The sequence below is a fragment of the Podospora anserina genome, chromosome 2, assembly GCF_000226545.1.
Source record: "Podospora anserina S mat+ genomic DNA chromosome 2, supercontig 3".
NCBI classification, from domain to species: domain Eukaryota; kingdom Fungi; phylum Ascomycota; class Sordariomycetes; order Sordariales; family Podosporaceae; genus Podospora; species Podospora anserina.
The window spans coordinates 145,370-161,208 of NW_001914831.1; the positions used below are offsets into that span (position 1 = coordinate 145,370).

Genomic DNA, 15,839 nt, shown 5'->3' on the forward strand with positions numbered 1-15,839 from the left:
TGACCGTAGGTAGGCTTCCGCTACTCACTGTAGACTCCAACAAAAGAAAAAGCAATCTCACTTGTTCGTTGACTCCAAAGCAAGGCAGGACTTCTTTGCTTACTTTCTCGCAGCCGGTCTGGATGGCAAAGTGGTCTTGTTGGGAGTGGCAGTCTTGCCGGGAGTAGGAGTTTTGCCGGGAGTAGAAGTAGGAGTCTTGCCGGGAGCAGAAGTAGGAGTCTTGCCGGGAGCAGGAGTAGGAGTCTTGCCGGGAGTAGGAGTAGGAGTCTTGCCGGGAGTAGGAGTAGGAGTCTTGCCGGGAGTAGGAGTCTTGCCGGGCGTAGCAGTCTTTCCGGGAGTCGCACCCTTGACAGGGACGGCGCCCTTCGTGCCCTTTACCGGAGTAGAAGCCGCCTTACTAGGAGGGCTGTGGCTTTTCCACAAAGCAAACTTCTTGAGCAGGTGGCTTCGCGCTGTGGCAATATCCGCCTTTACTTGTTTAGCAGTTGCGGGCGCTGTCTTGGTCCTCTTGGTACCGCTATCCTTCTTTAGTGCGCCGGCCGACCTCTTCTTTTCTTGTGTCTTGCCCGACTTGGTCTTCTCGGCATCCGTCTTTCTAATCTTGCGATTGGATCGGGAAGTTCGGGTCCCTAGTGGCGCATGTTGTTAGCCAGCTAAACTTTGACTTCATCTTTTGCCTTTTCTCATATCAAGACCCAAGATACTACCTAGATAGGTAGGTAGTCTTACATCTTTGATTATGTTTCGCCTCGTCCCGGCGGTACAGTCTTGCAATATCGCCATACTTGAATCTGCGGTCGTCACCAGGGATATGGGAAGTGAGAAGCGCGTCGTCATGTGTGATTGCTGCCCAGTCTTCCTGCTTGGAGGCGCATACATTGTGGGCCGGGTCCAGGATCTTGTGAGCATGCGTCGGTCCAGAGTAGTGCGGTGCTTGGTACACCTGTTGCAAAGGCAATGCGAAATCAGTTTCTTCGTACGCAGCATATTGTTGAGAGGGGCTATGATATTTACCTCAACGTCGCCGACTTGGCGAGGGGTATTCAATGGAAGCTCGTAAAACTTGCGCTTGTCAACTAAAGCTCGGTTAGCAAACAGGAACACGGCGGGTAGGCAGGGCTCTTGCAATCTTCTTCCAGCTGGGCCCATGTTTGGGCATTGATACGCCCACGGAGGGTGTAAGTGTCAGTGGGGTCTTCCCAGTCTGAATTCCAAACAGCCCATCCGAAGCAGTTGCATGTGGGGTCTCTGACACTGTCGCCGACAATTTGATAAGGAGGCTCGGTAGCGATGGCACATGATTGGAAAGTATTTCGCATCATCTGGTGAAAGTCGTCCCGTGCTCGGGCTTCCGCCGGTGTGATATTAGCAGCCATGGCAAGGGATTCTGGAGGTGGAAGGGGCTGATTTGAGGATATTGTTTGCTGGAGTAGGTAGAAACTTGGTGTATAAAGCGGTAGCTAGGTATACAAAAGAAAACTGAACTGATATGAATTGAAGCTTGTAAAATCAGAAACAACTTCAGAGGGAGTTTTGCACCATATATATAGCTGCTTTCAACACTAAGAGCGCATCATTCAAGCCAGCAACTACCTTAACAAGATGAATTCTCTCTACGGGCTGACAGTCTAAAACCGTTGGTTGCCCGTACGAAGGTGAGCACGTATCGCCGATGACCACAGGTTGAAACAAGAAAGCCGGTGTTGAAGTTGGCCTTGCGGTCTTCGCCGCTCATCCATTCTTGATGACCAGAATAATAATCTGGCGCGGATTAAAAGACCTCTCTGACGGGAAAGTTTCAAGAGGTGTGTTGAAACAGGGCAATGTAGGTACCTTATCCCCATGGAGAACACTTTTCATAGTGAACAAGAGCCAACTTGAGTCCCCTTCGCTTTTAACACTACCTAGACAATACAAAAATAGGTACTCACACTCACAGCTTTACGAGCATGTATCCAAATGCCCGAGTATTCAAAACAAGGCGATACGGCGCTGTGATGCAGTTGTTGAGCTTTTCCTGTGTTTCTGCGGTGTGAGGCGGCCACCAGCCAACTCGAAAAAAAGTCCAATTTAGCCCCATTCAGTCATCAAACGCCGCCGTGATGATAGATATCCAGGATTGTTGGACAGTCCAAGGTGTAGGAGGTGTGTTTGGTCATAATCAAGTGAATTGTCCGAGGCTACAAGGTCATGTGCCGTGCTAAAAATAGCCTCCAGTGCACACAAGCTTACCTACCTACTTCAACAATCACATATGAGCCGCAAAGCCTCTCTTTTTAGACATCCAACAATCTACCGTCAATTTCATCGCTAGATACTCGCACGCTACATATCTTACCCATCCCTCAGTTCCAGGTTGCCTACGGGAAGCGCCATGACCTTCTTCGAGCATTGCGATCTAGACCAGCGGTTCACTTTGAGCAAGTCCAGCTGGACACCGAGAGGCCAATATGCCTTGGTTTTCGACTTTGACCAGCGGCGCGCTATCAAATTATACATGAACGAGGATACCAGTGATGAGGATGTCGTATTCAAAATCATGGCGAAATTTGTCGACAGTGGAGCCATACGATCGGATTCGGTCTGGATCCAGGTCAGCCCTGACGGCAATGAACTCATCGATCAAGGCTCCGAAGTCGAAGAGGATTATACCATGATTCCGTGCTATTGGACAAGGGACCAGTTCCCCCCGGCCCTACCCTCAGTCCGCCGTTCCGACCTTGTTGAGCTGGACCGACTCGGACTTCAGGTCGACCGCGTAGCCTACGATATCCCCGAAGGTCATACGAAAGAGGCGACTTTCAAGTATCTTGTCTACGAAAACAACATTGGGGCCTTTTGGGAGGAAGTCAACTGCATCATTGGCATGCACGCTCGCGGTACTCACCCGAACATTGTGTCGTTTGATCGCCTCGTCACCGAGACAGTCAAGGGTGTTGAGAAGATCGTTGGTTTTACCACCGACTTCATACCAGGTGGCACTCTCGACGATTCCAAGACACGGCTATTCAAATTGAAATACTTGCACCAGCTGATAGAGGTTAGTCTGGCCCTACACAGGGATATGGACCCGTCGATACTGACATTTACATTTTCCTAATAGACAGTCGACTTCTTGAATCTTGAATTGGGAGTGGTCCACGGCGATGTCTTGTCATGGAACCTCCTCATTGACGAGAGAACTGATAACATTTTGCTCTTCGACTTCAACTCAGCGTTTCCTCTTGGCGAGAAGCCAGAAATCAGCGATGTTGACCTCGTCGTCGTTGCCATGTTCGACGTTATCACACGGAGTCTCGGCGACGTATTCGACGGTGAGAGCCCGTATGAGATAGATGGAGTCCAACTTCTAGCTGCCGATCTCTGGGAAAAGGACCCAGAAGTGAATCTCGACGCCGATGTCTCCGAGTTTCTCCGGGTCCTCAAGGCATGGGTCGAACGCCGTAAAGCTGCCGAGGAGGATCCGGAGACAGAAGAGGTGGCCCGAAACCCTGTTGAATGGCCGGAAATTCCCGACCCCCCATTGGTTGACTGTTCTGGTGTCATGGAACCGAGAGAGTCTGAGATGCGGCAGAGGTTGATTATGGCTGGCCAACCGTACATGGCATGGCAGCGCCCTTCCTCTCATGACTTGAGTTTACCAGAGAATAAAGGCAAAGTTCTCCTTGCGACTGGGGAATTTGTCTAAGACAAGGTAGCTATCTTGAGTGACTAATAAACCCACGTTAATGGAATTAGTTGCCGGAAAGAGATGCCGATTTCGGGGGGAAAAGCATGTTGTTGCATCTATCCAGCCAACTGATGGTCTCAAAGTGTGAATTTTCTCGGTATCGCGGACCCTTCCGGGCAGTAGATTGCAGGAAGGTGCAACTCCTCGTCGCATTAGTATTTATAGCAACCTTAAAGATTAAATCGCTGTTGTGGTTCCTGGAAACGGGAGCGGGTATATTGACCGCTTAATTGTATTGGCAAAGGGTTCGCCCAAAATCAGCGTCGTCGTTGCAACGGCAATATAGACGGCATACAACAGCTTACCCCAGAGCAGCAAATGCGATTGGTTCAACCTCCCTCCTAGGTGCGATCTGGACCAAACTCCACACAAAAAGCAGACCAGAAAATAAACAAGAACCCAACGACCAGGTTATACCGGCTCGTTTAGTGCTCCCTGCGTACCTCATTATAGAAACAAGAGTGCCTTGTTGACTGAATGCGGATGCTCCGTGAAATATAATTCAATATGTCAAGTCAGCTTGTTTACCATTGCCAAGATGTCCGCTTCCATACCCCAGCTTGACGGCCTGTAGTCTTGTTGTTTGCACGAACTATAAGAGTCTTGGGAAGCGTGGCATCGTGAGGTGAGGATAAGCAAGTCTCGAGATACCCACCAATCTCTTCTTTTTTCCCGTCACTCACAATGCTTTCCAACGTTGTTCTTGTCCTCGGTCTCGCCGCCAGGTAGGCTTCCACCCCTCAAGCCTTCGAGTACTGTACTGTCCCGTTGCTAACCACAACATAGCGGCATTCTCGGCCAAATTACCCTGACACCATCCACCGTCAGGACTGGTCGGCCTGGTCTTCCAACAGAAACACAGACTGTGACGGCTACTGTCACCAAGACCGAGACCGATGTCAAGACCACAACAGCGACAGCGACGTCAACACTCACCCTTCCCGCTCCTCCAGCTTCCACCGTCAGTGTTACTGTCGTCCGCACCATCACCACCGTCAGCACCACGACGGCAACTGCCACCCGCACCATCACAAGCGCCACCACTGCTGTATCGACCGTCAAGCAAACCATCACCGCTACCGTGACGCAAACCTCGACTTCGACTCTCACCAAGCCGTGTGGTGCGGCCTGCCCGACGATCACCCAGACGGCCACGGCGTGCAGAAGCTGCTTCGTCCCTCAGTGCACCACCACGTCCGTTCTGACCCGTCCTTGCGGATGTGACGGTCCTCTTCCCACGGCGGCCATTTCGTTCCCTTGCTCTGATCCCAACGCGTGCAACAACATCGGGTGCACCACTGTGTATGCCATTCAGACCGCCAGGTGCTAGATTGGACGTTGGTAGGGATGGGGAAATGGAAAATGGGGTGTAGTTACAGACCTAAAAAATGAAGAAATCATTTATTAGCATGTTGAATCAAGCAATCTGTCTAGTGAGAGTTTCTTGTCGTGTCCCATGTCATTGTAGTAGCGGATGCCGTCCTCTTTGACAATGGTTAAAATGTTGAGAAAGAGCCAGGGAGTCTTGAACTCGAGGAGAGCGACAAGCCTGTCGCTGGTAGCTCGATGAGACCTGCAAGGTAGCTTGAAGATATTTTGTGGGAAGGCGGGGTCGCAAGTAAATTTAGAACATTTAAGCGCTGGGGTGCAAATAGGCGCGGTACTTGATGCATCCGGTGAGTCAACGCCTGTGTTGACCATTCAAGACCACCAAAATAGGGATTGCGCCAACAGGATGGTTATCCGATATACCTATCCTTTTTACATCAGTTGTCAGCCGAGCACGGTCAGCACCTAAAAATGACCATTCAAGCGGTAAAACGCTTCTCAAGCCAAGTCCATCTCGACATCAAGCATAGCAGCTGCCCTCTTGGTTGCAACCTTCCTGCCTCCCCGAGAAAGCCCGGGCAAAAGCCATCAACGCCTGTCAAATATCAAATCCAGTCAGGTCTTGCGGTGAACTGCACCGACATGGCAAACACGCAGCCAAATGCAAGCCGCACTTATGTGACTGGTCGACGCCACCATTCGACTGTGCATCCAGCTTTTGGATGCTACCCACCTGATCTTATCTTTGGATAACCACTTCTCGATGCTTGACGCCGCACACAAATTACGTCGGACTTGCGAACCCAACAACGATGTCCACCTTCGCATCGAGACAGGTGCTTGGCGGTCAGATGCTCGTTGATCCACGGCATTGATGCCACTATGTAGCCGGAAGGCTCAATACCCGCCAAGGTGGTTGGCGAGGTTCACTGCCGCCCGGGACCAACCATCCATTGCAGATGCTGGGACATGGGTGGGTTTGAGGCGAAGCCCAGCATGTTTCTTTGTCCCCGATGGTTGCCATACCTACCTAGATCCAACCAAGGGGGCCATAATAAGGCCTGCTCCCCCGTCTTTCTGGAACGCCGCAAACCGTGGTGGAAAATCAGACGATTACCGCTTTGTTGCTGCGCTTTGTTTGTCGTTGACACCTTACCCACAGCATCTCTTCTGGGTCATGCCACGCTGCGTGTTGATTTGTTCTGGCATTTTCAGGCACCACGACGCTATCTAATCCCAGCCCGATGAACCAGCTGTTGATGCTTCAAGCCCAACAGACATCGCGAAATACGTAGTTAAGACTCCTAAGCCAACAAGTCTCACTCCCTGTAAGTTGTTCTTCTCATCTAGCTGTTTCTTTCAGCAACATTGTGCTCTTGAAGAACAACAGCAGAAGGAATACCGTCAAAGATGCCAACCATGTTCTCAAGTCGATTATTAACATCATCAACAGATCCTGTTCCAAAGCAACCACCTCGATCCTCTTTATCCTCGGTCGAATACGGTCAGCCCTTTTTTGCAGCTCGATCCAAACGCAAACACCAGTCAACAGCCAGGATGTTGGGAGGAGGGAAGACTCTGGCCCCCCCAAGCGGTACCAGGTTGCGAGACCGCCTCAGCGCGAGCTTTTCCTCTTCACCCTTCTCATCACCACCTCCCTCTGTTCAAATCACACCTTCTTCCACCCCACTAGCCGGAACGAGCGGTAGCCCCTCCAGCAACGGTGCAAACCCTCAAGAGGAAGACGCCATTCTGTTTCCCAAAGTGTACCAAGATGCCTGGGGAGCTGAAGATGTCTCCCGGTCGGATATCGACCGAGCCCGCATCTTCCTCCTCCGAATCGTCTCAATGAGTGGCGACACTACCGCCATCGACAAGCTGAGAGCTATCCTTGCCGACCCTTCTTACAACAGGACCGTTCCCGCTCTCGCCTATGCCGTCCAGACTCTACTCTACCGCAACCGCCATGCGTCCTTTACCGTCACCCCGCTGCTCCAAGCCGTCCGGTACATGCTCCTCAAAGCTCGCGTGCCCGAGAACCCGTACGCAGACCGTGCCCGAGCCGTGCTAGATTTCTTTTTCGACCCCGCCCTCCAAAGAAACCTCTCCCCGCTGCCGCCCGGAGAGCTGATCAGGATGCTGTACCCTTCCGGTCGACTCAAGGTGTGCATCATCGGCGGCGGACCCACCGGCCTAGCATCCGCGATATCCCTCGCCGAGCGCGGCAGGGGCAAAGTCGAAGTCCACGTCTGGGAAAGGAGATGGATCATCACCCCCGAAGGAAAGGTTGACTACCCTGCCACGGCCAAGAGAAGAGACCAGGTCGTGACACTCCAGGACACCGTCACCAATCTTCTGTCGCCAAGGTCGTATGAGGCTCTGTTCGCGGGCAGGCCGGAAAGAGTCTGGCCAGGGAGCGCCAATATCCAAATCAGAAAGGTGGAGGATCGGTTTCTCAAGCATTGCCAGACGGAGGAGTTTTCCGGGTTGATTCACTTGCATGCTGAGGGTGTGACTAGGGAGGAGCTGGCAGCTGGGAAGTGCGGTGATTTCCACGTGCTGTTGGGTACCGATGGCGCGGCGTCGTGGGTTAGAAAGAGTTATTTTGATGGGTACGAGACAGAAAGGGGAAAGAGTTATGCTCTGGGCTTGGCCTTTGACAGGGGCGCGAGAAATGGGCTTCCGTGGAGCCAACCCCTGAATATGTTTTTGACGTTGGGACAGACGAGGTATTTGCTCAACGCTAGCGATTATGACGGGAGAGGCTACCTCAACATGCAACTGACCGAGGAGGAGTGGCACAAGATGGTCAGCGTCGACGGACAACCGATTCACTTTGGCCGTCCGGCTTGTCTGAGAAGACTTGATGGAAGCATCCCCGAGGGCTTCGATGAGGGCAGGGTGTTTGCCCCTTCAGAGGACCGAAACTCGCCGTTGTGGAAAGCGGTTGAAGATGGACTCAAGCTGTTCGGGTTCAAGGAGAGCGAGGTGATCAACGTGGTGCGGATTCCCATCGTGGTCCAAGCGGTGAGAGAAGGCGTCCATATGTTGCCGCTGTCAGACTCGTCATCAGTCACAAGGCCTCACGCTCTTGTTGCTGTAGCAGGCGACGCAGCCATGACTGTGCACTTTTGGCCAGGTCGTGGGTTGAACAGCGGCATCAAGGCTGGTATCGCTCTTGGTGATGAAATTTGCCATGCGCTGAGAGGTGGCAAATTTGCTGGCTTGGAGCTGAAGGCCATGAAGGAGTACAACGACTTCATCATGAAACTCCAGAATCGGGAACACGACAAGCGGAGTATCCCTATCCTGAATCTGTCAGGTTCGCCCGAGATGTTGGGTTGGCTGTTGGACAAGGCCAGGTCTGTTCCTGACGAGGTTGCTATTGAGTGGTAAGAATCCTGGCTCCCCTGGTCGTTTGACCGAGATTGCTAACATTATACTGCAGGTTGGTAGGAGCCATGGTACAGATTGCTAGCCGTCTTGAGCAACGTCGCGACTGGCACTTCCCTCCCGAGGCAAACATCGAACCACAGATCCGCATCGTTCTTCGGCAGCTTCACAGCCAGACCCTTCGTGAGATGGCTGTCAGTTTCCCCTGGCCGACTCGCGAAATGACAGGCGCCGAGGTTCTCCCCATTCGCTCGACTAAACCCATGGAGAAAGTCGCCTGGCTCGAAAGCGTTTGGAAGTTGCTGGACAGAGACAGTCGAAAGAAGGACGCCTCTCGAGGAGCCTCCCCCGGACCGGCAAACTTGTACGAGAATATGAGGATGAACGCACAAAGATCGAAATCGCCAATGAGGGGAAGGGACCTCAGCCCACAGCGGTCACTGTCGCCCCCGGGTGAGATGGGGAATATGGCTGCCCAGATGGAAGGTCTGAGCATGAACGGCGGCCTTGGGATCACCAATTCCAGTGGTAACGTGCAGCGATCTGCAGGCACTTTGAGCAGGCGAAGTGCCGTGAAAGAGAGGGTGCTGCCATCGCCTGTCTCATCAGTGAGTTCTAATGACCGCTGGAGGCATCCAAATCTGTCCCAGAATCTGGATGTGCCTTGTATGGGTGGCAATGGAGACAGATATCAGTCTCCTGCTAGGCGTTCGAGGTCACCGGGCCCAATCGCTGTCAGCCCAGTGTCACCAGACCCCGCCATCAACTTGACGAGAATGTTGAGCGTCAAGCGGCCTCCTGGGTCAATGTTTTCGGATGCTATGGCACTAGCGTTGTTTAGGGTCGATGATGATGGTCGTATTCAAGATGTTGCTGCTCGATAAGGATCAACGGTGAGGTGAACGTTGGCGGGGGAGATTAGACAGTCTTGATCATGAGAAGAAGCAATAGTGATAATCTGAAACCAGCCTGGAAAGCATGTTGTTGCTCTCTTTTTTGAACCCAATGCAATACAAAGGTATTTCCTAACCCTAGTTTGTTCCACATTGCAACAACTGTGTTTGCCTGACTGTACGACTTTGTTAATTGGAAACATCAATGAAAACAAACAATGGCGCTCAGGAGCACTTCCACCATCGCGCTTTTACCCATAAAGATCAATCCACAGCACCACCTACTTAATCTCAAGTAATCCATCGCCAAGCGCGTTCAACGACACCCCCTGATCACTCCAACATCCGACAATGGCGAGTTTCAACCACTTCGACTCCCAGGACCCCACTGGCACTCCCCGTCTCCTGTCGCTCCCAAGTACGAAGCGCGGAAAGCACAACTAACTGCTGCTCTCAAAACCATCCAGCCAGCGGGATGCTTTGCTACTTGCGACCAACTTCCGACCCACCCCCCTGCTGGCATCTGCGTTCGTAATGTTGGACATGTGAAAATGCTTCTGTCTTCCCAGGCAGGCAAGTTGATCAAGCGCGCACGGCAAGCCCCGTATGGCAAGGGAAACGAGACTCTGGTTGATACGACGGTTCGCAACACGCGGGAGCTGGGCCCTACGCAGTTTGAGCTCCGGAACACAGAATGGCCAGGTTACCTCAACGACACCTGTACCGAGATCGGCAAGGAACTGGGCATCGACGCACCCATTAGAGCTGAACTTTACAAAATGCTCATCTACGAGAAGGGTGCCCTTTTCAAACCACACACCGAGTAACCTGAAGTCTCATGATATCACCTGCTCATAATCTTTTGGGGGGGTTGTCGCTGATAAGTGATTTTCTTCACAGCACCGAAAAGATACCCGGCATGTTTGGCACAATTGTCATCTGCCTGCCTTCAGCGCATGAGGGTGGTGACGTGGTAGCCACACACTGTGGCCAGCCGCAAGGTTTACAAAACGTCCGAAGCCGCACAATTGTTCATCTGCTGGTATTCGGACGTGACACACGAGGTTCTACCTGTCACCTCCGGCTATCGTTAGTTTTGACTTACAACCTCGCCATCGATCCTACGCCAGAGCGCCCCATGCCGCCACTCCCTAGCTTCCGAAACTCAAGCCCTTCGCGTCGCTCTTCAGAAATGGCTGGACTCTCAAGACATGGAGTCTGTGTATCACATCCTGGAATATGAATACACCGAAGCCAATGTCTCGCTCACTGCCCTGAAGAATAGAGACTCGGCACAGGCCCGTGTTCTCAAAGATCTCTCTCAGCAGCTTCCATTCCAACTCTTCGTCGCTCTCCTTGGAAAAGCAAGATTATCGGAGTTGCATGGATGATTTTATGAATCGGAATATAATGAGGATGATGATGATAATGGTGGGTATATTGATCGGATTGATATCCATATGCGATCAAGGAAGCCGAAGAGCCTTCTGTACAAAATCGACGATCGCTCGCCCCACGGCGCGACCTATTCTGTTAAAAGATTCCTTGACTTGGAAGGAAAGGTGGTGGGCAAAGATCTCATGCTTGATCGGGACAGTATCCTCGTTGAATCCGGCTTCGACTCTGTGATGGTGGAAGAAGAGGTTGACGGGTACATGGGAAATGAAGTAAGTGCCCATTGATGTTGCCTGGAACCAGAAGGCCCGAGCTAAAATGCTTTCAACACATAGGGCGTGGGCGCAACCCATTGGTATCGTCTTAAGGTAAGCACATTCCATAACCATCTTATTCTTTAGATAGACCCTGGTCTCTAACTGGAGTTGATAGGCTCTTGTGCTTGTACGTCAGGATCTAGTTCCTACATTCTTAGGTAGAACAGCACGCCCTTGGATCGCGACGAGTTGGGAATAAAGGTTGGGAGATGAGTTTGATGCTTTCTTTTCGTATCGGCCGAGGTAGAGAAGCTTTGAGGGCATTCAGGGTTTCCCATTTGGATATGGGCTTGCTTCCAACAGAGTGAATGGTTCTAAGATGGACAGAAGAAAATTGCACCGCAATATCCTGGAAGGATGAAATGAAATGTGTTTTGCATCTGATACCCTGAGAAGCTGTACACCAGAAATCACTTCTTTCCCCTCTTCTTCGCGGCAATCCTCGACAAATCTTCGCTCATCAACGTGTCTCGTTCAAACCCATTCTCAACTTGATCCAACAACCCAGCTGCTATCTCTTCAACAGCAATCTTGGGTATCCCAACCGCCGTCATCAAAACTCGCTGAACGACAGGTACAATGCTGCCATACCCCATGATCAGGCCCGGCTTTGCAATAAGGACTTCCACGGCACCATGGGACTTCTGTGCAAACTCCAGAATGCGCGACTCGGCCTCCCCCTAACGTGATGTTAGTAAATACCTAATTGAACCAGAGGATGACAAACGTACACGCATCAGCAGGTAATCTCGCAGAAGCCACATGGGCTTCTTTGTCTGGTCTCGCTCACAGTTGTACCCACTAATGTACACGAACCGAAAGGGCTTGCCGTTTGCATTGTTGCGCGACAGTTGACTGATTGTCTCGATACCCTTGATGGCGTAGTCGCGACAGACCTTGACTGTTTGCTCCCAGGGGTACGACCTGGATTTCGCCGGCGTGATGGCGATCGTCCTGGGTCTATTAGCTTGAAACACAACGAATACATGACCTACCCAAAGAACATACCAAATACACGCATCGGCGTTGGAGAGCTCTGCTTTGACACTGTCCGGGTAGTCCGCACCAAAGTCATCGATGATGACCGATTTGAGCTTGCTGACGTCGGCAGTTGGTCCGAGGTTCTGGGGAGTGGTAGCTGGGCGCCGGCCGAGCGCGACAAGAGATGTGATTTGTGGATCGGAAAGGGCTTGACGGATAACCTCAGCCCCCACGAAACCTGTTGATCCGGCGACGGCGAGTTTCATGATGATAAGTTTGGTTGCGGTGACGATGAAATTGTTCGGTGTTGCCCCGCAAGGTGAGAAACAATGGAAGAGTTCCGTTGCCTATAACCCCCAGTTGATTTTTTCCGCTTTTGATGCAACCAATCATGATTGAGTGTAACCTCAGATTCAATGTCATAGTAAGTACCTACCTAGGTATACTAATTCGGAGACGACTAATATCGACAAGATATCCAAGTGAATCATGCTCCCCTATCACCTAACACAATACCCGCACTTGATAGCCAACCACACGAGAAACACCAGATTACCCAGTAGAGTTAACAGCGAGAGTATCAGAAAGATACAAGTCGCAATGCGAAAGAATGGCGACTCCAACGACAAGCTTAGCCAGAGCGAAGTGATGGAGATGGTGGCAATGTTAAAAACGAGGCCGTTCCAGCTCGAATTCCAGTACAGTTCGCGCCTGGACATGCGGTGAAGCAGGTTGATAAACGCAAGTACCAGCCAAGTGATGGCCATTCCTGCCAGAAGCAAGGCGAATGTCAACCCTATCATGTTCAAGGGCAAAGTCGCCAGGGACGGGCTCAGTTTGTGCTGTATCGCTATGCCCCCTGCTGGCGCCACGCCATCGTCTCCACTAACCCCTGAATCCGTTGCCGTGGGAACAACGCCTCCTAAATCAGAGCCGTAGTTTGCTGGCGGCGGAAAAACAACCTTGCCAGCAGCGTCCCCAAGGAAGAGCAACGCAGCTCCTGCTTGGCCGAGAGGGCCTATGAAGAAGAATATGGCCGTCGTCAGCTCCGGTGGTGGCCAACCGGTCACCAGCAGCAGCTCATGCATCAAAACCGAGTAGACAATCATCGTCAAAACCAACACGGCCCCCACGGCGCAAATCGAAAAGAAAATCACCGGCTCAGCCAGCCTGTCGTCAAATATCCTGTGTTGTTCCGGCCTCACCCCGACTCCAGGGAGACAAAGCGCCGCCCCAATCAGCGCACCAGTCGCAACGCCAGTGACACCCCCCAACACGGCCAGCAGAGGCGCAAACCTGCCGTGCGCCGTCTTGGATTTGACGCTGCTGCTCGACATGAGAACCGTGAGGATGGCAAAGCCAGTCGCCACAGCCCACACCATTCCTATCCACCAGCAAACATACACCGCTATGCCCCACCCCGGTGCCGGGTGGACTCTCCCCTCGGCGACAACAAACCCCGCAAACATGACCAGACCCAGGAACGAAGTCGCCCAGAGCGGAAGGTAGGCAAACTGAAGGGAATCGCGCTCAATGATCGGGAGCGACAGATTGCGCCGGGGATAGAACCCCACTCGAAGGAGGAACAAGGGAGTGGCTATCGAAAACAAGATCAAATCCCCCATGAAGAAAACGTCGGATATCGTCCTGAGGCCTTGAAAGTCGATCGATATCCTGGGAAGAAGGCGCATAATCATCGCCAGCAGCGCGAGGGAGGCTGGCGTGGCGAACCTAAGTCAAAGATCAAACAGAGTTAGCCGTCATTCTCCCAGAACAAACACACACAATCTGGGAATCCGTACCACAGAGGGGAAGCGCTTTGCAAAAGGCTCCCCCACCGACGATGAAGGCTCGGCCTCCTCAAAGACTCTGCCCTCACCCTTTCCGTCTTTTCCACATCCATCAGCGTCTGCGTCGCATCAGACGTGTACCGCTGTCGAGTGATGCTAGCATGTCTACTGCTTGTCGCTGTCGGGGTGCGTGATATCGTGCGAGTCGGGAAAATGCCGCCAGCCTGTGCTCGCCCGGGCTCATCTGGTTCGTATTTGAAGCCACTTTTGAACCTGTCCATCCCGTACACGCCATGGCGCCTAACCTTTGGAAGCACTGGACTCTCAGTTTCCTGGCGTTGGGTTTCTGGCGGTTGCCCTCTAGCGATCTCAACAGCCCCATTCGAGCTAGGATAGCTTCCCGTATCACTTTTGGGGCTCTGCCAACTTTGCGTTGTGGGGGTGCTTCCGGTCTGGATGGGGAGGAGGCCGCTCATGGTTGTGCTCGTTGGGGTGCCAGTTCCATTTTGTGGGGTGTCCTGATGTGTGAGGGCAGCCGACATGAAAACAGTGGTCGGTGGAGTTAGGGACGATGATATTGAGGATCTCGAGATCCCAAAGAACTCGTAGATTTTGGAACTGTGCCGAATTATAGTGGAGAAATAGACTGCGTCTCGCCAGTTGTCGGCCTTGGGTGGTGGCGGTCGTATCTGGGCAACGCTGTCCTGGCTGTCTTCGAGTGGACTTGCGTGTATTGACATCGTGGCGGTTTGAAGGCGTCAAAGCAGGTCATCCCACGAGCTCTGGCAGCATCGAGTGGCTGGCTCTAGAAAAGACCATGGCGGTTGACTTGGTGATGGCAAGCTGTAGGCTAAGATTCCGTCACGATGACAAAGTGTCTGAGCGATTCTTGGAGATCAGTGGCAATCTGTGGTGCTGCTCCAGACTGTAAGCCCCCCGGGTGATGTCATTGTTTGGGTTGTGAGTGCTCGTGCCCATGTTCAAAGCTGCTGACACTTCCCAAGGTAACTAGGTCAGCAAAGATGAGATGGGTTCCTGATGTTGGCAGATGCGTTTTGTTCTAATCAGGTACAAGAAAGAAAACAAAAGGGGGTATAAATTCTGTAGCAATGCATATAACCAATCCACCACCACCTTCCTTCGTCTTCCCCATCACATCACTGTGCAGAACCCACCCTGTCCCTCATTGTTCTTTTCATCAAGGGCAATGCAAATAGCGACCAGAACAGCCATATCAGCCCCTGGCGCAACCGTGAGGTGGTACGTCTGCTGACCAAGAAACGCCTCCCTCATGTTCAACAACTTGCGGTCAATCCTCGCAACCACGGCGCCAGTGGCCTCATCAACAATATCCGCCGACGTGTCAATCCAGTTGCCCTTCATAAAAAGAGTGACAGGCTGGCCAGTTCGCCTGTTTGTAAATGTTGCTCTAGCTTTGGAACCGACCACTAATTATCACCCCATAGCCGTCAACATTTGATCCTTACCTGATGAAGCAGAACAGCAAGCAACTCTTGGTCAAAACTTACAAGCAAAACCACTCTTCACCTCCAACAGCCTCTCCCCAGATTGACTATTTGCAGCAAATGTGGCGTGTATGTGGAGCATCTCCTTGACGATGTCGAATAGATGAGCACCCCCCAAATCCGTGACCGTCTTTCGTCCTCTCATAGACAGCAGCTGACCCTGAACTCGAAGCACAGGTTGCCCTGTGTGTGTCTTGATGTCAAAGCTGTCGAGTAACTTCTCCTTGATGACCAGTGTTTCGGTTTGCCGAGCGACAAACTGGTCGAACACCGCGATGGGCTGCGGTAAGGGGGGTAGTTGGTAGGCCATTTTGGTGGTTGATGGTAAGCAAGTCCAATAGGGCAAAGAATAGACACAATGGGAATGTAATTGAAGCTCAGAAATAACTGCCAAGTTCTGGACGATTGAATGGGTTTATAAGTTGTGCTCCATGTTGATCTCAACTGGACATCACGTTCTGTGGGTACAGTTCAATGGAAATAAG

At 52.0% G+C, this 15,839-nt stretch overlaps 8 protein-coding genes across 8 annotated transcripts; 4 read left to right on the forward strand and 4 right to left on the reverse strand.

The window, feature by feature from the left end:
- Positions 1–99: 99 nt before the first annotated feature.
- On the reverse strand, positions 100–1,149 carry PODANS_2_14005 (uncharacterized protein; the record flags this gene model as incomplete). The annotated part of the gene is made up of 3 exons (XM_001903195.1): positions 100–629; positions 730–943; positions 1,015–1,149. The coding sequence occupies 3 exons, from the start codon at positions 1,147–1,149 to the stop codon at positions 100–102; spliced, it is 879 nt and encodes a 292-aa protein (XP_001903230.1).
- A 1,225-nt stretch (positions 1,150–2,374) lies between these two features.
- PODANS_2_14010 (uncharacterized protein) lies at positions 2,375–3,688 on the forward strand (the record flags this gene model as incomplete). The annotated part of the gene is made up of 2 exons (XM_001903196.1): positions 2,375–3,044; positions 3,108–3,688. 2 exons carry the CDS (start codon positions 2,375–2,377, stop codon positions 3,686–3,688), a joined length of 1,251 nt encoding a protein of 416 aa, XP_001903231.1.
- Positions 3,689–4,414: 726 nt separating this feature from the next.
- PODANS_2_14020 (uncharacterized protein) lies at positions 4,415–5,060 on the forward strand (the record flags this gene model as incomplete). Its single annotated transcript, XM_001903197.1, has 2 exons — positions 4,415–4,455; positions 4,517–5,060. The coding sequence occupies 2 exons, from the start codon at positions 4,415–4,417 to the stop codon at positions 5,058–5,060; spliced, it is 585 nt and encodes a 194-aa protein (XP_001903232.1).
- Positions 5,061–6,469: 1,409 nt separating this feature from the next.
- Positions 6,470–9,336, forward strand: PODANS_2_14030 (uncharacterized protein; the record flags this gene model as incomplete). The annotated part of the gene is made up of 2 exons (XM_001903198.1): positions 6,470–8,451; positions 8,508–9,336. The coding sequence occupies 2 exons, from the start codon at positions 6,470–6,472 to the stop codon at positions 9,334–9,336; spliced, it is 2,811 nt and encodes a 936-aa protein (XP_001903233.1).
- Positions 9,337–9,896: 560 nt separating this feature from the next.
- On the forward strand, positions 9,897–10,736 carry PODANS_2_14040 (uncharacterized protein; the record flags this gene model as incomplete). The annotated part of the gene is made up of 3 exons (XM_001903199.1): positions 9,897–10,168; positions 10,246–10,438; positions 10,563–10,736. The coding sequence occupies 3 exons, from the start codon at positions 9,897–9,899 to the stop codon at positions 10,734–10,736; spliced, it is 639 nt and encodes a 212-aa protein (XP_001903234.1).
- A 731-nt stretch (positions 10,737–11,467) lies between these two features.
- On the reverse strand, positions 11,468–12,304 carry PODANS_2_14050 (uncharacterized protein; the record flags this gene model as incomplete). Its single annotated transcript, XM_001903200.1, has 3 exons — positions 11,468–11,737; positions 11,789–12,011; positions 12,066–12,304. 3 exons carry the CDS (start codon positions 12,302–12,304, stop codon positions 11,468–11,470), a joined length of 732 nt encoding a protein of 243 aa, XP_001903235.1.
- Positions 12,305–12,538: 234 nt separating this feature from the next.
- PODANS_2_14060 (uncharacterized protein) lies at positions 12,539–13,735 on the reverse strand (the record flags this gene model as incomplete). Its single annotated transcript, XM_001903201.1, has 1 exon — positions 12,539–13,735. The coding sequence occupies one exon, from the start codon at positions 13,733–13,735 to the stop codon at positions 12,539–12,541; it is 1,197 nt and encodes a 398-aa protein (XP_001903236.1).
- Positions 13,736–14,980: 1,245 nt separating this feature from the next.
- Positions 14,981–15,664, reverse strand: PODANS_2_14070 (uncharacterized protein; the record flags this gene model as incomplete). Its single annotated transcript, XM_001903202.1, has 2 exons — positions 14,981–15,276; positions 15,358–15,664. The coding sequence occupies 2 exons, from the start codon at positions 15,662–15,664 to the stop codon at positions 14,981–14,983; spliced, it is 603 nt and encodes a 200-aa protein (XP_001903237.1).
- Positions 15,665–15,839: the final 175 nt, after the last annotated feature.